The 19,245-nt window shown below is 43.9% G+C and overlaps 1 protein-coding gene across 6 annotated transcripts in view; it reads right to left on the reverse strand.

The window, feature by feature from the left end:
• Nucleotides 1–19,245, reverse strand: part of TAF5L (TATA-box binding protein associated factor 5 like) — a 32,625-nt gene that overhangs the window by 12,732 nt on the left and 648 nt on the right. For 4 of the 6 annotated variants that reach the window (XM_027047007.2, XM_027047008.2, XM_015081074.3 and 1 more), the window contains exons 2-3: nt 9,768–9,912; nt 5,550–5,654 (exon numbers count right to left, since the gene is read on the reverse strand). In XM_027047007.2, the coding sequence (XP_026902808.1) occupies nt 5,550–5,654; nt 9,768–9,909 (247 nt within the window). In that variant the 5' untranslated portion in view covers nt 9,910–9,912. Of the gene's footprint in view, nt 1–5,549; nt 5,655–9,767; nt 10,024–18,826; nt 19,240–19,245 lie in introns of those variants that run through there. The other 2 variants (XM_015081127.3, XM_053207858.1) reach the window with 2 other exon arrangements.

A 19,245-nucleotide genomic window follows, 5' to 3' on the forward strand; every position in this document is an offset into this window, starting at 1 on the left:
TCCCCGGAAGAGGGAATTCTTTCTATTTGAACTGCAACGCTTCCCAGGGTATCCAGCCTGCCTGCCGGTTCTGTGGATTTTGGACTTACTAGCCTCCAGAACTGCATGCACTGACTCCTTGAAACGTATCTCTCTGCACATATACCCTATCAGTTGTGTTTCTATGGAGGGCCCAGATACAGACTTTGGTCTTTAATTCTTTTTTTTTTTTTTTTTAATGTTTACTCATTTTTGAGACACTGAAAGAGACAGAGCAGGAGAGGGGGAGGAGCAGAGAGAGAGAGAGACACACACACACACAATCCGAAGCAGGCTCCAGGCTCTGAGCTGTCAGCACAGAGCTCGGCGTGGGGCCCTGAACTCACGAACTGTGATATCATGACCTGAGCTGAAGTCGGATGCCTAACCGACTGAGCCACCCAGGCACCCCAATTCTTTAAATGCTTCTTTTGTAAATGCTGTAATTCTTTAGAAGAGCTCCCAAAAATTTTTTCTTTAGAAGCTGTAATTTTTTTTTAATTCTTGTAGGTCTATTTACTTTCGAGAGAGCAAGCGAGCGCGAGCGGGAGAGGGGCAGAGAGCGCAGGAGACACAGAATCCAAAGCAGGCTCCAGGCTCTGAGCTGTCAGCACAGAGCCCGACGCGGGGCTCGAACATACAAACTGTGGATCATGACCTGAGCCGAAGCCAGACACTTAACCAACTAAGCCACCCAGGTGCCCCTAAATGCTGTAGTTCTTTAGAAGAGCTCTGGAAAAAATTTTTTCCCCAAAATACTAATGAAAAAACCAAAACCAAAACAGCTCAATCCTTATCTATTGGACTTCCAATATACGATGGGGATGAAGAATTGTTTGCAATTCCTTAAAATCTTAGTTTCAGGCTTCCTTTTCAAAATGAGAAGCATTTTAGTTTAATAAGTTTATAGAAAGAACCTAGCCAGCAAGAAACAGGGCTGCACTGCTTCAAAACTGACTGAAATTCACTGCTGTTTCAGCTCAGTTTCAAAATTGCTTAGCTGTCCTCTCTTGTCTGAAGAGAACCGGTCAGGTATAAAATAACATTTTGATCAACATACTCATTATGTGGAACAAGGTGAGACCCACACGATCAATCTTGTTTCCTTGCAATCATAACACGCACTTTGGATTCTGCTCAAAGGGGACCCACTTAAAATAGATTTTTTCTAATTTCAAAAGGAGCATATCCTCCGAAAAGCGTGATTTTCTTTCCTCCCATCCATCTACCCGCCGGCTATGTTAACAAATGCCTACTTGGAGCCACACTCCTCTGGTGGGAAAGAAGAGGAAGCTTTTCATGGAGTTTGCAGAAATCAGCAGCGAAAAGGACCCGAGGTTAAGTGAAAACCGAGCTTGTCAGTCCGTGTCCTCCTGCCTGTCTCTGTGTGGTCTGACCCCACTATGTGGCACCCCGGCCTCTACTCTGAAACACCACACTGCCCAGCTTGACTTCTCACCTCCCTCCCTCCTGGGCTCCGCTTCTCCCTCGTGTTCCTCAAATGCTCATTTCACTTTCAGGACTGAACACGGAGTGTGTGTTTCCTGTGACCCAGGCACCTGACATCCGTCATTGTGTCTAAGGGTCACGGCCGGCCCCAGATTCACACCTGGACCGAATGGTTCCAAAGCCTCTGCTCTTCCTACTGTGCCTCCTGAAGAAAAGGGCTCACAGCAGTAGGTGAGCTCCCACAATCTCTCGCCCACAGATAACTTACGGAGGAAAAAAACACTCCGGGTGCTCCAGCCTGACGGGCTCTTATTTTCCTACTATCTTCGAGATTTATCATCTCCTAAAACTGGAATTTGCACCTCCGTGAAGCTGATGCTGAGTTCTTTATCACAAGTCTGTATCTTCTCTTAAATACTAGCCTCGGTTTCCTACTGCAGTCTATACCGTGGGAGGCCACCATCATCATGATGTACAAGGCACAACCTGACTTATTTCTGCCCAATGTAGCTTAGGCCCCAGTTTGTCACAGAGCCCGAGTCATCCTCCTTTGATCTTGAGCCTTGGAGAGTCGACCTTGGAAATTTAATTATGAGATCCAGACGCTGTTTTCCATTTTCACACCTCCGCTGAGTTCTGGCCCTTACTCACCTCCCTTCGCAAGCAAGTACTATAGCGGACTTCAGGCTGGCCTCTGTGCCATCCCACTTGCAAACCCTGTCACCAACTGCCTTTGGACTAACATTCCTGTTGGTTGTCTCCGCCAGGAGACAGGAAGAGGCTCACGCTTCCAGGCCCAGTGGTCAGGTCTGTCCTCAGCCTGGCTCCAGGGTGTCTGGCTTTCTCTGCAATCGGAAAGCCCTGTTCTCAACCAAGTTCGTTTTCTCCCTGCTCCTAGAGGGGAAAATTGCCATCTCTACCCTCTGGTTCCTATCTTCTCCCCACACCCCGAATCCTCCTCCTCCTCCTCTTCCACCGTTTACTGAAATCCAACCCACCTTCCAAATGCTAACTTAAATTCTACCCCCTACTCAGGAAGGCCTTCTCGACTACCCCAACCAACGTTCACCTTTCTGGCAGAAGGTGATTCCTAGACGTACAAAACTCAACACTGATTTCACACTGGCTCGTGAAAATTCTTCCACTATATTCGAACTTTATTTAAAAACTTTTAGTTTCAGACTTCTGTGGTTAGGATTTCTTCTTACTTAGATTAATTACTATATCTTATATTTTATTTCGGTGCTCAGGAAACACTTGTTCATTTGACTTGGTTGACTACTCTTCAGAGGCCTGAGGGTATGCAAAAATGTCTCAGGAAAAGCAGTCTGTAAAAACACACGACAAAACATATATTCACCCCCTCCAAATAACCTGTGCCCAGTGGATTAAGGAATTATAGGTAAAATAACAGACAACTTCCTCAGTTTTGACACAAGACAAAGGAGAGGGTTAATAGATTACAATTTACTGCAATGTAAAGTTCCGGCTGAAGGAAATTATGAGATGAGAATAAAGAAGATACCACATATTAGGAAAAAACCAGCATCCTCAAATACAAGGAGTTAACATTTACTCCATGTTAAGAATTTGAGCAGGTATATATATATTTTTTTAATCTTTATTTTTGAGAGAGAGACAGCATGTAAGCAGGGGAGGAGCAGAGAGAGAGGGAGACACAGAATCTGAAGCAGGCTCCAGGCTCTGAACTGGCTGTCAGCACAGAGCCTGACGCGGGGCTCGAACTCATGAACTATGAGATGATGACCTGAGCCAAAGTCAGACACTCAACCGACTGAGCCACCCAGGCGCCCCGCAAATATTTAAGAATAACATCAAGAGCCCAAAGAAATAAATTGAAGCAGAAAACGTTACACCAGGGTAAATCACATCAGTGAGCAATTAAATGTACTAATAATTCTCCATTGCAAGAAGTAACCACAGTTCTGTATCATAAAATTATTCCAATGAGCCTATCATATCTATGCTTCATTGATTTAAAAACGTAAACAAAAATCGATACAGTATCACTACAGTCATGAGTGTCATGCATAATGGAAATAAGTCATATCTATGACAAGAGTCATCTCACGGGGTGAGTACAGGGAAGGCATCACTATTGCAATGATACATTGGGGCTTTATGCTTTTGTCTGTCTCCCTCATTAGACAGTGGGCTCCACATCAATACTCTCTATTGCAATACCACTGCTTAACATAAATATCGGCTGAATGGATCAAAGAGAAAGGCTGAGAAGAGTTAGGCATTCCTTTCCAAACCAGCTTCCCCACCAATAGCACAGAGAGACAAATCTATCGTGGAGAGAGAAATAGAGCCCTATTTTAAAAACAGAGTAAAACGTCTTTCTAAAGACTGAATTAAAAATTTTGAAACACTGCTTTAAGCCTCCAAAGCGAATGCCAATGATTAAATCATCTCCAAGTTCTTGCTTACCTCTGAATGAAATCCTTCTTATAAATTCAATTTTTTTTTTTTTTTTAATCCTTACTGGAGATGGAGAGCAGCTGATCACTGTTCTGAGATATTTAACATTCATATGATATGAGGATCTTAATGGAATTTCTTTCTTTTCAGTTTAAACTTAATAGACTCTTTTTACTAAACCTTTAAGTTTCATGATTTTTTCATTTTTGTAACCATTTAAAAGACTACACTTCTGAATTCCATCAATCAACAACTCTGAGGCTGATAAGATAACCCTCTCTAAGGTTTTATTTCGTAACGTTTATTCCCTGTAACATTTTGGCCATTTTCCCCAACCGCAGGACACAGGAAATATGGAATCTCTCCTTTAAAATACAAACTATTAGAGGTCAAGTAAAATCAGGACAACCCTAAGTGAAATAAAACTAGATGTATTATTTTGGTTTATAACTGATTGCATTAGATGCATCTTTACCATTAAAGATTAGTATTGAGGATTTTTCAAATAAAAAAAAAAGAAAACAATCTCAAAGAGTTTTAACTACAATTTACTATTAACCATTTTATCTGTCAGTTACTCTCAATCCTTTGAGGGCAGAGAGTTTTGTATTTCTTGTACTTCAAGGTATCGTGTATGAAGAAAGTACTCAAGAAAGTTTGATTAATAACCTGAATCAAGCTGGTCTCCCTCACTGCAATAATCTTTCCAACGTTAAAAGTATAATCAGTCATCTTAGGACTGGATGGATGAGAACACTTGGTTATACCTTTGAATCGCTTTTTCTTAAAAAAAAAATTTTTTTTTAATGTTTATTTATTTTTGAGAGAGCGAGAGAGAGAGCGAGCGAGAGCATGAGTCGGGGAGGAGCAGAGAGAGAGGGAGACACAGAGTCCGAAGCAGGCTCCAGGCTCTGAGCTGTCAGCACAGAGCCCGGCGCAGGGCTCGAACCCACGAACTGTGAGATCATGACCTGAGTCGAAGTCGGACACTTAACCGACTGAGCCACCCAGGTGCCCCTTGAATCACCTTTTCTATTCCAAATACAAGGAAACCAGAGCCCCAGAGAGGCCAAGCAACTCCATTTTTTTTTAAGTGATTAATTTAAAAAGTCATACAGGGAGTTAACAGAACTGATTGGAACTCGTATCTACTGATTTTGCATTCTAGTGGTCATTACACCACCCATGAATGGTCTAAATTACTTCTAATTTTTTATCTTGCTGATTCATGAGAACAACAGCCTTGCACTTGGGGATATAAGGGGAAAAGCTCATCCTGAGATGTGCTATATTAGTAACAGCAATTTCAATGTACACTTCAAATTCTCTACATTTAAGTATGTTTCTCTACACGGCTGATTGAGCTTTCGCTGTTTCAACCCAAGTTCTAGTCACTCTGCTGACAGCCACAGATAAAACGGTGAACAAAACATCTGGAGCCCTGGTTCTTGCACACTTTAACCTTGCGATTTAAGTCTCTTACGAATTCCAATAGATTGTAATACTGAGTACAAGGGCTGTGCGAAACCACCTTGGAATCTCTACTATGTACATCATACCTGGAATATACTAGGTTCTGAGGGAAATTTGCATGATTCTTTCTTGATAAGTAGTAGTTCCTAGTGCTGAGTACTTACCAGTGAGAAAATTCCGTAGTCGTCCAAACTGTACTTCATATTGCTGGGGCTCTGCCTGGCAAGGGGCTGCGGACACGATGTTGGCACAACCGGATTCGGATTGGACTAAGGCGGAAAAGATACACGAGATGGGGGATGGGAAACACAATTATTAATCCAATATGTGGCAGGATGGATGGACGAGGGTGTTGAGTACGCATCAGTAGCAATGGACATTTCAGTACGTTTTCAAAGTATGCTGGGACTTCTGGTTAAATATGACCAAGTGATGACACCTATGTATCTCCTCTCCTTCCTGATACCCAAAATAAAATGACAGTGGAGGAATGAAAAGGTATAAAGCACAGAGAAAGGTGAGTGAGAGGACAGGTCCATAAATTCATGAGAGACCTATCTGAAAGCATCTGACCCCATGTTCTGACATCCTACAAGAAGGTACCTTGGTGTGGGTCTATTTTCAACCACCGTGATGAACACTTAGTGGGCCCTTTCAATTAAAATTCATGTCTCTTGGTTCTTTTTTCTTTTTTTTTAATGTTTATTTATTTTTGAAAGAAAGAGAGCAAGCAGGGGTGGGGCAGAGAGAGGAGAGGGACAGAGGATCTGAAGCAGGATCTGTGCTAACAGCAGAGAGCCCGATGCGGGGCTTGAACTGTGAGATTATGATCTGAGCCAAAGTCAGACACTTAACTGACTGAGCCACCCAGGTGCCCCCTCATGTCTCTTGGTTCTGAGAAATTTTGTGATTCCGTTTCCTTTCTGGGACCCCTACTATTTCTTTCTTCTTCCACCCCCCCTCCTTTTAAGTAAGCACCAGGCCCAATGTGGGGCTCAAACGAACGACCCCGAGATCAAGAGTCACATGCTGTACCAACTGAGCCAGCTATGCACCCCTGGAAACCCTACGATTTCAAGGTTAGATCTCGTTTCCTCAACTTTCAGCCTTCCTACTGATTTTTCATTTTTACTACCCTGTAGTTAAATTTACCAAATTTCTTGCTGTTCTCTGAATGTTCTTTGTTTTTTTAAAAGTAGCATTCTCTTCTTGTTTCGAGGCGATCATTGAAGGTATTTTTGAAGTTTTCTTCTCTCAGCTGTCTGCTTCATCCAAATTGCTTCTCACGGTTTCTTTCCACATCTCCTTTTCACAGAGGGTATGGTAGGTTCTTTCATGGCTGAAAGTGAGGCCCTACAGAGCTGACAGAAACTTCGTATGCTTATCACCCAGCATGACTTGGATGGGCTATTTCCCAATGTCAATGTCTTTGTAGGTCTTCTGTCTTGGGCAGGTCAGATTCACCAGGGAAGAATCTGTAATCACCTTCCTGAAGGATATGTGACTGGCTACTGGTATTCTGGGCAGCAGAATGTGGGCAAGAAGGCTGGAGTCTTAAATTCTTTTTTTTTTTTTTTTTTTAATGTTTATTTATTTTTGAGAGAGAGAGAAACGGAGCATGAGTGGGGGAGGGGCAGAGAGTGAGGGACACAGAATCGGAAGCAGGCTCCAGGCTCTGAGCTGTCAGCACAGAGCCCGATGCGGGGCTCGAACCCATGAACCACGACATCATGCCCTGAGCCAAAGTCGGATGCTTAAAACCGACTGAGCCATCCAGGCACCCCAAGAAGGCTGGAGTCTTAATATTCAGTACGTAGACATGCACTTAGTCTCCATGCTATGAATTTATGCTTTCTAAGAAGAAAAACGACATTCCCTCACCCTTTCTGTGGGAGGAGGGAGACACTGGGGAAAGGTGGCTGGGGGCTGCGGGAGCCATCTTTAATAATCTGGATGAAACATTAACAGATTTCAGAAGATGGAATATAATGTAGGAGTGGAATCTAATGCAGCAGGTCTGAAGCAGCCACAACATAAAATGTACAGGGAGGGGGTACAGATGAGAAGTCAGTGTGCCCCACTGGAACTCAGAGCGACAGCCTAAAGCAGGAGACTATGCTGCACATGGAAGAAGGGGACTCCTTTCTGTCCTCCATGAGGCTCCCAACTTGAGTTAACCAGTCACCAAGTCCTATAGGTTCCTCAAATCTTTCCTCTCCTCTCCACTGTTACCGCGTCCTTAACTCAGGTCGTCCTCACTTTTCACTGGATTATTGTGGCCTTGTAAGTGGTTTCCCTGGTTCTACTCTGGGCCTTCCCCAAACACCACAGCCACCAAAGTGATCTTTCCATAATTCACATTTGAGAATTTAGATACCCTCCTTCCACTGGCCCCTGGTGAGCTCCTAATGGTTCTTTTGAAACCTAGCTCATCCCTTCTATTTACTAACCCCTGACTGTATGCTAGGAACCATGAGACCTTTTTCTTTTTAATTAATTAATTTTTAAGGGAGAGAGAGAGAGCACGCGCGAGTGCACATATGTGAGTGGGGGAGGGGCAGAGGAAGAGGGAGAAAGAGAATCTTAAGTAGGCTCCATGTCTGGTGTGGAGCCTGATGCGGGGCTTGATCTCGTGACGGTGAGACCATGACCTGAGCTGAAATCGAGAGTCAGATGCTTAACTGAGCCGCTCAGGCGCCCCAACCACGAGACCTTTGGGAAGCAATCCTTGACCTGCTAGGCTAATTGAGACGACCATCGTCTTTGTCCCTACAGAACCTGAGGCATTCTCCCTTTGTGGAACTTACTACATCATACCCTCCTATCATCAGTGATTTATCTGCCTCATTTCCTGGCTACAATGTTAAGCTCTTTAGGAGCTAGGATCCTAACCTTAGTTATCTCTAGGACTTTTCAGCACCTGGCAATAGCAGATATTCAATAGGTGGTCTGCTGAATGAAGACATAATATTATTCAGATTGCTCAACTGACAGAAAGACCTCGGACAAAATCTTAGGATGATCACATTTCATGTTTCTCACATTTCTTGGTGGTTTTCCAGGGACAGCAGAGACCTTCCTAGGAAGCCATTATGTCTTAACTAAGGCAACTAAGAGTCATGTTCTGGAAGTCTGTGTAATAGCTCTTGCTTCTATCTTCTACCAACAACTGCAGAGAATTACTGTTCCCAGGTTCTAATGAATACAGGGCAGCCGGAGATGATTAATGCACACCAAGGGCTATGATGGCAAGTTTACAAGGAATTACTCTGGCGCTATAAACTGGCCATCCTACTAGAAATAATAAGGCATTTAGTAATTTATTCCACGTCTGTCATCTGGCTCCGTTCTTGTCGAGGGTAACCCAGTCTGAAAGAAAGGAAGAACGGAGTGGATTTGATGCTGAGGAACAGGAAGGCAAATGCCTGACTGGGCTACTTCTACGGTCTCAGGGGGGAGTCAGGAACCACCCCTTTGAGGACACCCTCAGGTTTTTACTGTCCCATCATTCTTCCTCTACAGCAATGGCAACATACCCTAAGAGCACGCAGGGTCTGGCTTCATGATTTTGGAGGTAATACAGGGAGGCAGAGGAAGCTGCTGCTACCAGTATGGAGGCTGAAACCATTAAGGGAAGGAGGAGGTGGAGGCAGATACTCAGAAGAGCAGAACGAAGTGCAAGAATAAAAAAGAGAAGAGTCCAGTCTGAGCAGATAAGAGGAATCAGGGCTATGCTGGAGAAGTCACTGCAATGTCGAACTCCACCTGCAGCCGTTAAAGGGCACAGTCACCCTAAAAACACTGCAGCCATTCGTTTTTTCCCCCCAAATCTCCAGTACACGAATCCAATAGAAGAAAATTCTATTACATAAAAACCGAACTGACAGCATAGCTAAGTAATAAGTGTTTGTTATTCTGGACAGATTTAAGACACTTTTTTTTTCCCCCTGAAAAAGCATCTGATTTCAAAACAAGAAACAACACCCGAATTTAGAACTTCAGGAGCATATCTAGGATGCCAATCTTTCCAACCACTGGTCCCAAAGTATTCGTTCACCCAGCAAACCTGACTCCCGTGGGCCAGGCTCCGGGCTACAGCAGAGGGATGAGTGCAGGAAGGGGACAGAAACCCTGGCCCTCCGGGTCCTGTAGCATAGGAGTTCACAGAAGGACAGGTCGCACGTAACATCAGATACAGACAAAACCACTTAGAATTCTGAGGCGGGATGGATTACGACAGGAGGCTTCTAGGAGCGGCTTTGAAGGATAGATAGCATCTCTGAAGGCCAGCACCATCATCTGGTGGTGCCCACCGAGGCCTCCGGAGAAGTGTGACCTGTCACGGACACTCCGGCCCACCCCCAGAGCGGGCCCGCGGGTACCTGTGAGGTTGGCTGCCATCTCCTCAGCAGTCTGTGACAGCCGCAGTCCTTGCTTTAGGGGACCATCGGAGTCCACATACTGCCGGCGTTTGAGGTAGCAGGACACTGCCATCTGAATCTGCTCGGTGCGCACTCGTTTCATGACCTTCAGAGGGAACCACAGAACACTGAGGCATTTGCGAGATTGTCCAACCCAACGAGGACATCACATGGGTAAAATAAGGAGACAGACTAGCCACGTGGCTAAGCAAGTGACCTAGTTGAGACAAAACAAAGTTCCTTCATTACTAACCTGGGGCACTCTCCATTTTGTCCATTTTCTCGATAGTCATAAGGTCACCTTCAATTACGGACAACAGGAATGTCACTGAGGATAACACCCCATGGATCCCCCCCCCCCCTCAAACTTCATTTTATACTATGATTTCACTCTTTCTGGTGGAGCTTTTCATCAGGGTTGCTAACAGGGGACCAGGTCAATCCCAGAGTCTTTTATTTCGCCTACTCGGGGAGAGAGGTGTTAGTTGGCAGTGAACCAGCTAATAAAGCGGGCAGGAGGCAATGCAAAATCGAAGATCTGAGAAATTCAGAAACTGGATGAATAGATGTTGAGGAAGTGAGAAATTTATAGGGAGGAAAGGAAGGCTGTGTTTTTCCAAATAGGAGAAGGCTAGCAGCACCACGTCCAAGATTTGAGTAATGTGTTTTCGTTGTAATCACATTATTGACCTCTCTTACTCTTTATAACCTCGGGCACAGAAAAGCATCAACATGGTGAGAGAGTATGTATACGCGGTAAATGTCTCACGAATTCATACAAGAAAGGAAAGGAAATGAAGTGCACCAAAGAGGGGTAAATGACTTTTGATAATTCATGCCAATTTGAGGGTTCCCCTCCAAAGGACTATTTTCCTTGACTACTAAATTGATTATAACGAGTAACACGACGTGCCATGGTCTCAGATGCTACTTTGCCAGGAGTACACGGCACCGTAGTCCATGTGGCCAATGACCCCGATGAGTTCTGCATGTTCCCTTTGGTCACGTAAAAATGGAGCGCATGTAACATTAGCCACACACATGGGACTGTCCCTATCACCGCGATCTTCTCTAAACCAAGGGCTCCCAATGTTTTCTGTGGAAGATCCGCTTTTGGTAACTCATTTGGGTGTGTTTGAGTTTTTTTGTTTCAATGACATGCACTGGTCTTCTTTGTGATTTCCTCCGTTCTCTTTTAGGATTTGAAATTCCTCCCGTTCCAGAAATCTGCCTTTTTTTTCCCCTTTAAACATTTCAAAATATTTTATTTGCATCTAATTTTATCTGTCTGCAATTCTAGTGTATAATGTGTGGTGAATAACCAAACATTTACACAGATACCGTAGCAACAAACTGTTCTAAAGTCATTTGCAAAAATATTTCTTTCTTTCCAAACTGATTTGTGGTGGCCCTTTTAAAATAAACTCTGAAGGTCTGCTTTTCAATTCTGGAAAAGTCAGACAACAGAACAAACAGGGAAGGCTGGGGATACACGCACTAAAACATATACATCTATACAAAAATATAAATGTTAGGACATCATAAATATGTATAAACTATAAATATGTTTAACTCCATTTATAGAAAAATTATATGCCCCATGCATTTCAGTTTTGGATTACCAAAGACAGTACAATATCACTCGCTAAAAAGGAAGGGCAAAGGAATGTCAACCAGGAACACTGCTCTAAGCATTCATCTGTCCATCAATGAAGGTAGATAATTGTTTTTTGGACATTACTAATAGGCATTACTGTATCATTTTGACTGTATCAGGGATTCTCTCTGGTTCTCTAACCTGGCCATACCTAGAACCTCTTGTGACTGTGTGTGTAAATAATTTCAGCCCTGGAGATTCTGATTCGATGTTATATTTAGAGAAAAACAATGAAATGCACACAGAGACTGTGACGATACTGCCCTTTCCCAGTCTGGCCCAAAGTCAGGACTAGTCAAATCCAACCAGCTCCCAATTTCCCAACCCGTGCCATGCCCCCATGCCCCAGGATGCTTGCTAAAGCTGCTTTCAATCTAACTTCAAGAGCTCAGAGTCCCCAAACTCTTCGAGAGCAGCCCGATTCCTTGTGTTTTAGCTGAGACTAACATTTTCAGATTTCCTACTGCCCATCTCTTGTCACCACGGGAATGCATGCTTATATCAATGGGTGTCCCTTAGTGCTCCAAACAAGGTGGGAGTAAGAGATCACCTCTCTAATGGGAAGAAACCGTGCATGTGGAAGACACAGAAAAACCAATAGAGAGAACAGACCCTCCAATGACACATGTCCTCACAGCGGGGCCATGCTTATGCACATCTGAGGAGGAGGGGACAAAATATGAAAGGTATGGAAGAGCAAATAGGAGAATGAACAATAGCAAAAAAAATGGCCATATTTGGGAATTGCTAGAAACTAGTTTATAGATATTGATTCTAATGAATCTGTCTCAATTAGCTGCCCCAAATGGCAGTTTCTCTGAACCCAAACCACTATGTATGACAAGGGACCTTTCCTGAGGGTGGGCGGTGAGCCAACTGTAGGGCCAAGGACCTTAACAGCAAGAATGCTGGCATTGACTCTCTTTTACAACTGCACTCAACAGAAATACCAGAGACATGATCCAATCGACTTAACTGAATTTGATTCCAATGCACACATATTTCAGATGAAATAGATAAATAATGAAGAGTTCTGTGGAGAAACCAGTTCCCCTCCCCCTACTGATTTCCGTAATACCAATACCCGTACATGGACATGAGAGAGAGAGAGAGAGAGAGAGAGAGAGAGAGAGAACTCCTTAAAATAGACCTGTCTTTTGAGAGACTCAGACATGAGACGAACACTGCAATTTCAAGTTACTTGCTTAGCTATTCCCAGAATTATACAATCTTTTAAATTCAAAGTAAATTTGGATACAATTACATCTTTGTTAAAACTTCAAGATTTCCCACAACATTCCGTTTTACATAATATCTTAATTTTTAAAGGCAAAAACAGATGACTGCATACCTTTCTTTTCACGCCATATTTGTATTTCTAGAAATTAAAATGGGGATTCTGACACAATATGTATCTATTTCTCGGATATCAATAGTTGCATACTGTTTAACTAATACTTTAACAAAGTTGCTACATAAAATCAAGACGTGACCATCTTCCTGTCTGGAAGTAGCAACAGCCCAGGAAAAACCACAGCCACACTCTTGATATTTAACTTCAGAAATAGGGAGAGGCAAAGACACCTGGAACCCAGGCACACTCTTAAGAAGATGGGGCTGCAGCCAAGTAAATTTCTTATTGGTTACAGACTGCAACCTAACCCCATCTACTTATGTTCAAACATACATGTTGGTGAGGGGTGCTAGGAGAGACACCCCCAGCCCACCAAGTCAAGGGCTAGGTGGGCGAAGGACTCACAATTCCATGAAAGGCCAATAGACTACTGTTTGCACAGCACCTCCTGGGTAAGGTGGCAGCTTTGAGTGAGTTCAAAATAAACCCAGGCAGGGGCGCCTGGGTGGCTCAGCCGGGTGAGCGTCTGACTTCGGTTCAGGTCATGATCTCACGCTCCATGAGTTCGAGCCCCACGTCGGGCTCTGTGCTCACAGCTCAGAGCCTGGAGCCCACTTCAGATTCTGTGTCTCCCCCTCTCTTTGCCCCTCCCCTGCTCATGCTGTCTCTGTCTCAAAAATAAAAATTAAAAAACAAAACACATCAAAATAAATCCAGGCAAACTCACCACCACCATTCTCCAACCAGCTCCCTAAATGAGCCCACTGGCAGGTGGCTAGGGGTGTGTGTGAATGTGCTCTGAAGCAAAAGTATTCCAATTATACATTTAGGCTTCAAACAGGTAAAAATGTGCATTTTTTGTTAAATGGCATGTAAAGTCCCTACTGGGTACTCAGATATATTAGTTCTTTTTTCTTTACTTGCAGTACTATAGACGCAGTATCTATCAAGAGGTCATTCGAAGGAGGATTTAGAAAGCTAGCTTTTGCATTAATCATCATGGTAAAGTGTATTCAATTACCTTTGTGAAAATATAAAGCACAGATGACAAGTGAGCCGCAGTACACTCAGTTTAAGTTAATACCTCATATAATGTTAACATTACGATGGCCTTTCATATTCGATCTGCGCTCCCAGACTGACACGAATATACTTGAACGAGAAGCTGTGCTCTTTCTTATGGTGCCCCAAGAAACAGACGGCACGAAGATAAGGCTCAGTGCTGAGGGCTCAGGATGCAATGCAGCACCTGGAGGTTCTTTGGGGCTGGGGTGGGGGATGGGGAGCAGAACTCACACAACTTGGTGGACAGATGCCCCTAGGAATTGCTTTTCTCCAACATCAGCTGGGACCTCTACGATGTTCCAGATGTTTTTTTCTCACCAACTAGTTTCTTTCCCTATAGCTTCTCACCCAGCCGTTCCAAAACGGCACCAGCCTCCTTATCCAACCAACTGACCCTGCTTCCCACCTCAGCAGGCTATTTACTAAGACTTGAGATTCCTCAACTCTTGCCAAATCAAACAGTCCCTTTCCACACTACCCCACAAGGTCTCTTGGCTGCTGAACGCGCCTCCTCCCTTGAAGCTCCCTCTCCCTTGGTCGCTGCCCCTCCCCCATTCTTGGTCTGCTGCTCATTCTTCACATTCCCTACATCATGACTCTACTTAGACAAGACTCACACCGTCTCTAGTCGGACCACCTTCCTGAGCTCCAGTCTGAAGGACATCTCTACCTAGATGCTGCAAACATCTAAGTTCAACGTGCTCAAATTTACTGTCTTCCTTCAAACCCTCTTCCTTCTCCTACTGCTCCTAGCCAGCTTGGTGATGCCATCGTCTACCACCGAAGCAAAAAACCCAGCCATCGTCTTGAGATTCTTCTTCTCCCTCTCATTTCTAACAGGCCACCAGCTCCCACTGTATATAGAATTCTTTCTCGCAGCCACTGCTGCTACCCCGTCCACTGCAATGTGACAGCACAAATCACTTCTCAACTGGAATGTTCCAATATCCCCCCCGCCTCTGGCCCTACCTCAAACCACCCTCTAGAATGCAGCGAGAGTAGAAGACAGATCTGATTATGCTACTCCCAGGTTTAAAACTGCTATCCCTCCGCCCTAGTGCAGGTTGTCCAGTCCTGTCATCACCGTTCCTTAGCTCGCCCAGACAGACGGGAGACTTCCCAGAGGATGGAGCTTTTCTCATCTTTGAAACTTACATGAAGAATACAGTGAGTGCTGTCTTGCTTCTGTTTGTTGGAATTCGTGACAGTTTACTGTAGGTTCGTGATTTTTCTGAGTTTTTATGAGCCACAAATATTTGCCTCCTGCTTTAAAACTGTTTTACAGCACAGAAGAACTATTTCTATCAAAACTTCACTAACACTGAAGAGTATGGAACAAGAATGGGTATCTACATTTACTACGACTTCAGAATGAAAACTTTCATACGTGCTCTGTTCGCAAACACTATTGTAGACAGGAAAAAAAAAAAGAATGGTTTACTCTCAGAGAATAGGGGAAATGTGTCAGGAACAATTTAATGACATTAAGACATTTATGGGTCTCAAGTGGAATGATGTCCATTTTTCATTCTAGAGCGGTACAGGACTTTCTGCAATAATAAAAGTGCTCTAAGTCTGCACTGTTCAGTACGGTAGCCACCAGTCACAAAGGGCTAATGAGCAATTAAACTGTGCCTAGTGCTGAACTTTTATTTTAATTAAATTTAAGTAACCACACGTGGCCAATGTTAACTGTAGTGGACAACACGGTTCTAGAGCATGGCGTTACTTTGTGAAACTCATGTATCAGCATCTAAAAACGCTGATTCACAAAGTTGGGCAAAACACTTCTGATTACTAAATTACCAAATATCCAAAAGTTAGTACAGTTGACCCTTGAACAACATAACTGACCCTGCCCAGCCCCCACTCAAAAATTTGCATATAACTTCTGCCTCTCCCAAAACTTCACTGCTAACATCCTGTAGACTGAAAACCTTACCAATAACAAATACAGTCGATTAGCACGTATTTCGTATGAGAATTACATATTGTATTCTCATAATAAAGTAAGCCAGAGAAAAGAAAATGTGATGACAACCATAAGGAAAATATTTATAGTACTGTACTGTCTTTATGGGAAAAAAAATCTGTATATAAGTGGATCCGCACAGTTAAACCTGTGTTGTTCAAAGGTCAGCTGCATTTTGCTAGTAAGACACAACTACCTTTTATTATAACCAAACACTGCAAGGTGACTAAGATACATTTCAATACATTTTACCAGAAGAGTAGCTTATTTGACTGCTCAACAAAGAATTATGAATGGAAGTTCTCCGTGATATTTTCTGAACCCTGCCGGTACACAATGTTCTTTAAACCTTCTAAAAGTTAAAAAATGAGAAAAGGGAATCTGTTTTAGAGAAAAAGATCAACAATTTCTGTGAAATGTCCAAATAGGAGGTTAATCTCAAACCTAAGACAATGATACCTTTGCAATGAGAAAATTAAGAAATTGTGAGGATTAATTTAAATAAAACCTTTGAGGGCTGTAGATGAAATACTCAAATGTCTGCTTATAATCTTTAACTTATTAACCTACGTGTATTTAAAAATACGTTATAAAAGGCAATAGGTTAATTCATGAAACAATTTTATTCTGTTTCACTTTCGTCTTCCACATATCAGTGTCTCTGTGGTCACTTAAGCCCCTCTGAACGATTGAATTCCGTTTTCTAGAGCACATCACCTTCACGTTTGCCAAATCAGCTGTGAAAGAATGCTTTTTGAATCCACACACGATGCTCTCATTGGAAATCTCAACCAACCGAAGCCATCAATACGTATTCAGGAGGGCGGAACATTTTTCAGTCATCACTGACTGTACTGATTCACTGTATAAACATACCAAATTAGCAGCAACTGAGGTTTTGTAGTGCACTATGTATTTCCCAAACAGCATCCTGTTGTTCAAAAACAGAGTAACTGAAGAGTGCCCTGTAATAAATAGGAAAGACTTGAACACGTGGTGACACCCTCTTTACCGACAGATGTTTGCGGGGAGCCTGGCCTCGTAATCAGGTATGTACAGTATATCATTGAAAACAACTTTTAAGAGGTAAGGCTGCCTGGGATGATCTAAAGGTTTCTTCGTGCCTTTTGCGAATGCTCTCTCAGCTTCCAGATTTGGAAAGAAATGCCTGTCTGCTAAGCAGTCATTTTCTTTTTTGAGTCACAGGCAGACAAAAAGCTGTCAGGACAAGTGGATAGATGGGCCTTCCCTACTTTTAATCCAACCCCGTGCTACTGCAGGCACAATCTTTCTAAAAAGCTAATCTGATGGCAACTGTGCTCAGCTTAAAACCTTTCTACTGTGTCCACCAGCATGGAGGATAAAAAAAAAAAAAAAAAAAGCATCAATCTCCATCGTGTCATCTCTAGGTTACTCTGATCCACCTTTGTTTACCCAACTGGTGGGTACCAACCCCGCCTGCTCATGTCAGGGGCTCTGGCCAAGACTCCTCCATTGACGGGAGGCCCCCCCCCCTCCCCCTGCACTGGCACTCCGACCTGGTTAAGGCCTACTCCTCCACACAGCTCAGCTCAGCCCGGTCCACTGCCAAACCCAGGACCAACCTGTTTCACTGCTCACCACACTGGTTCCTACATTACCACTGCTAACACCTAATACTTATTGAGCCTATGCCACTGGCAAGACACTATTTTAAGGGCCACACGCAGATCATCTCCCATACGCTTCAACAGCCCCGGAAACTAGGTAACATTCCTTGGATAGGAAAGCTGAGGCCCAGAGAAGTTAGACACTACCCTAGGGTTTTACAGTGCCAGGATGGAAACTCAGGTCACCTGGCTTCAGGGTCTGGGCCCTGACCCTTTACAATGTCCTGCTGCCCGAGAAGGTTCCACATGAAAGCAGAGGCTTCTTGACAACAGTGAAGGCTTCCCAGTTGCTCGTTGAGAGAATGGTCAGGACAACTGCTACCTGGGAAGCTGCCCCTCACACGCAAGGAGGCTGGAAACGACTTCCAGTAGCATCCACTGGGTGATGTTGGTTTAACAGAGGACCGCTAGGGCTCCCTTCCGGCTAAGACCAATCATCCAAACCAGAACCCCTTCCCTTTCTCCTGGGATGCCCTTCACAGGTGTTACGAAGGACATTTGTTTGTAAGAACAAAACCCCCCAAACCAGTTACTGAGCGGTTAAGTGAGGCCTTCGCCTAGCTTCACAGGGACAGAAGCACATGTAAACCTCACATTTATAGGCAGGAGCAACAAAATCATTCCAAGACACAAGAACCTGATTTATTGTCTGATGATGAAGAAAAAACACTCAAGGCAAGCCCACCCATTGGCTTCCTAGTTTAACACTGCATTTTCAGAGGCAAGAAGGATTTGTAATTGGCAAAGCAAATCAAAGTTAGCAGGCTTCACATTTTACACGAAGAATTTAGGCCCACAAGGAATCTAAAAGGTATTCTCCCCAAAAGGAAATGACAATAGCTACTACTTAGTGCTTTCTATATGTCAGGCATTTTCACATTCCTTATTCCTTTTTTTGGGGGGGGGGCACCCTTTAAGAAACCTACTTTTAAGTTATCAGTCCTCACGTCGTTTTACAGAAGAGGAAGCTAAGGCTCAAAGAGGTTACATGGTTTCAACCTTAGGTCTACAGGGTCATCAAGCGCCATCCACTACTTGAAGTTCCTCGGAAGTTTAAAGATGTGGCACAAACTCCCTTTCCTACTCTCACTTTCAAGCAGGGCTGCGAGCATGGGGAACGGCCGCCGTGTCCTCCTCCCACCGCACAACTCAGGCAGGTCACGCACTTGTATCACCTAAGAGCAGACAAACTCCACCCTCACTGCTCCTCCGGACACGGCACCCAACTGCTTGTTCGCGGGAGTCCCCGTTCCAAGATTTCAATCTGCAAGGTCAGAGTTTAGGTAATTGAAGACGAACGCCGCATGGGATTGGCAGACTTACCTTCTGATCCCAGAACCATACAAGCTGCGAGATCCGCAGTATAACGACACTTTCACAACTGATGGTGTAACTGCATGAAGCTTTCAAGTCCTCCACTTCCGCTAAGTCTAAAATGACACCCACTATTTCTAACCATCAACTGACTTCGGACCGACGCCTCCCCTGATACATTTTCAAAAAGCCCTGGAGCTCCGCGAGGACCGCCTAAGCGCACAAACCTCTTGCTGTCATGAGTTAAGCAACCTCAAAGGCAGCCTTGCAGGTCGGTATCCTCCAGCAGCAACTAGTCTAACTCGAGATCGCCCCCCTGTCACACGCAGAGGTCGATTTCACACCCGGCCACCCGCAAGCACCATGTGCGAAGTTTAATCGGGAGTTCGGCCAAAAGGCATTTCCTTTTTCCTTAAATGAAAAGGAGA

Source organism: Acinonyx jubatus, chromosome D2 (assembly GCF_027475565.1).
Source record: "Acinonyx jubatus isolate Ajub_Pintada_27869175 chromosome D2, VMU_Ajub_asm_v1.0, whole genome shotgun sequence".
Classification (NCBI taxonomy): Eukaryota; Metazoa; Chordata; class Mammalia; order Carnivora; family Felidae; genus Acinonyx; species Acinonyx jubatus.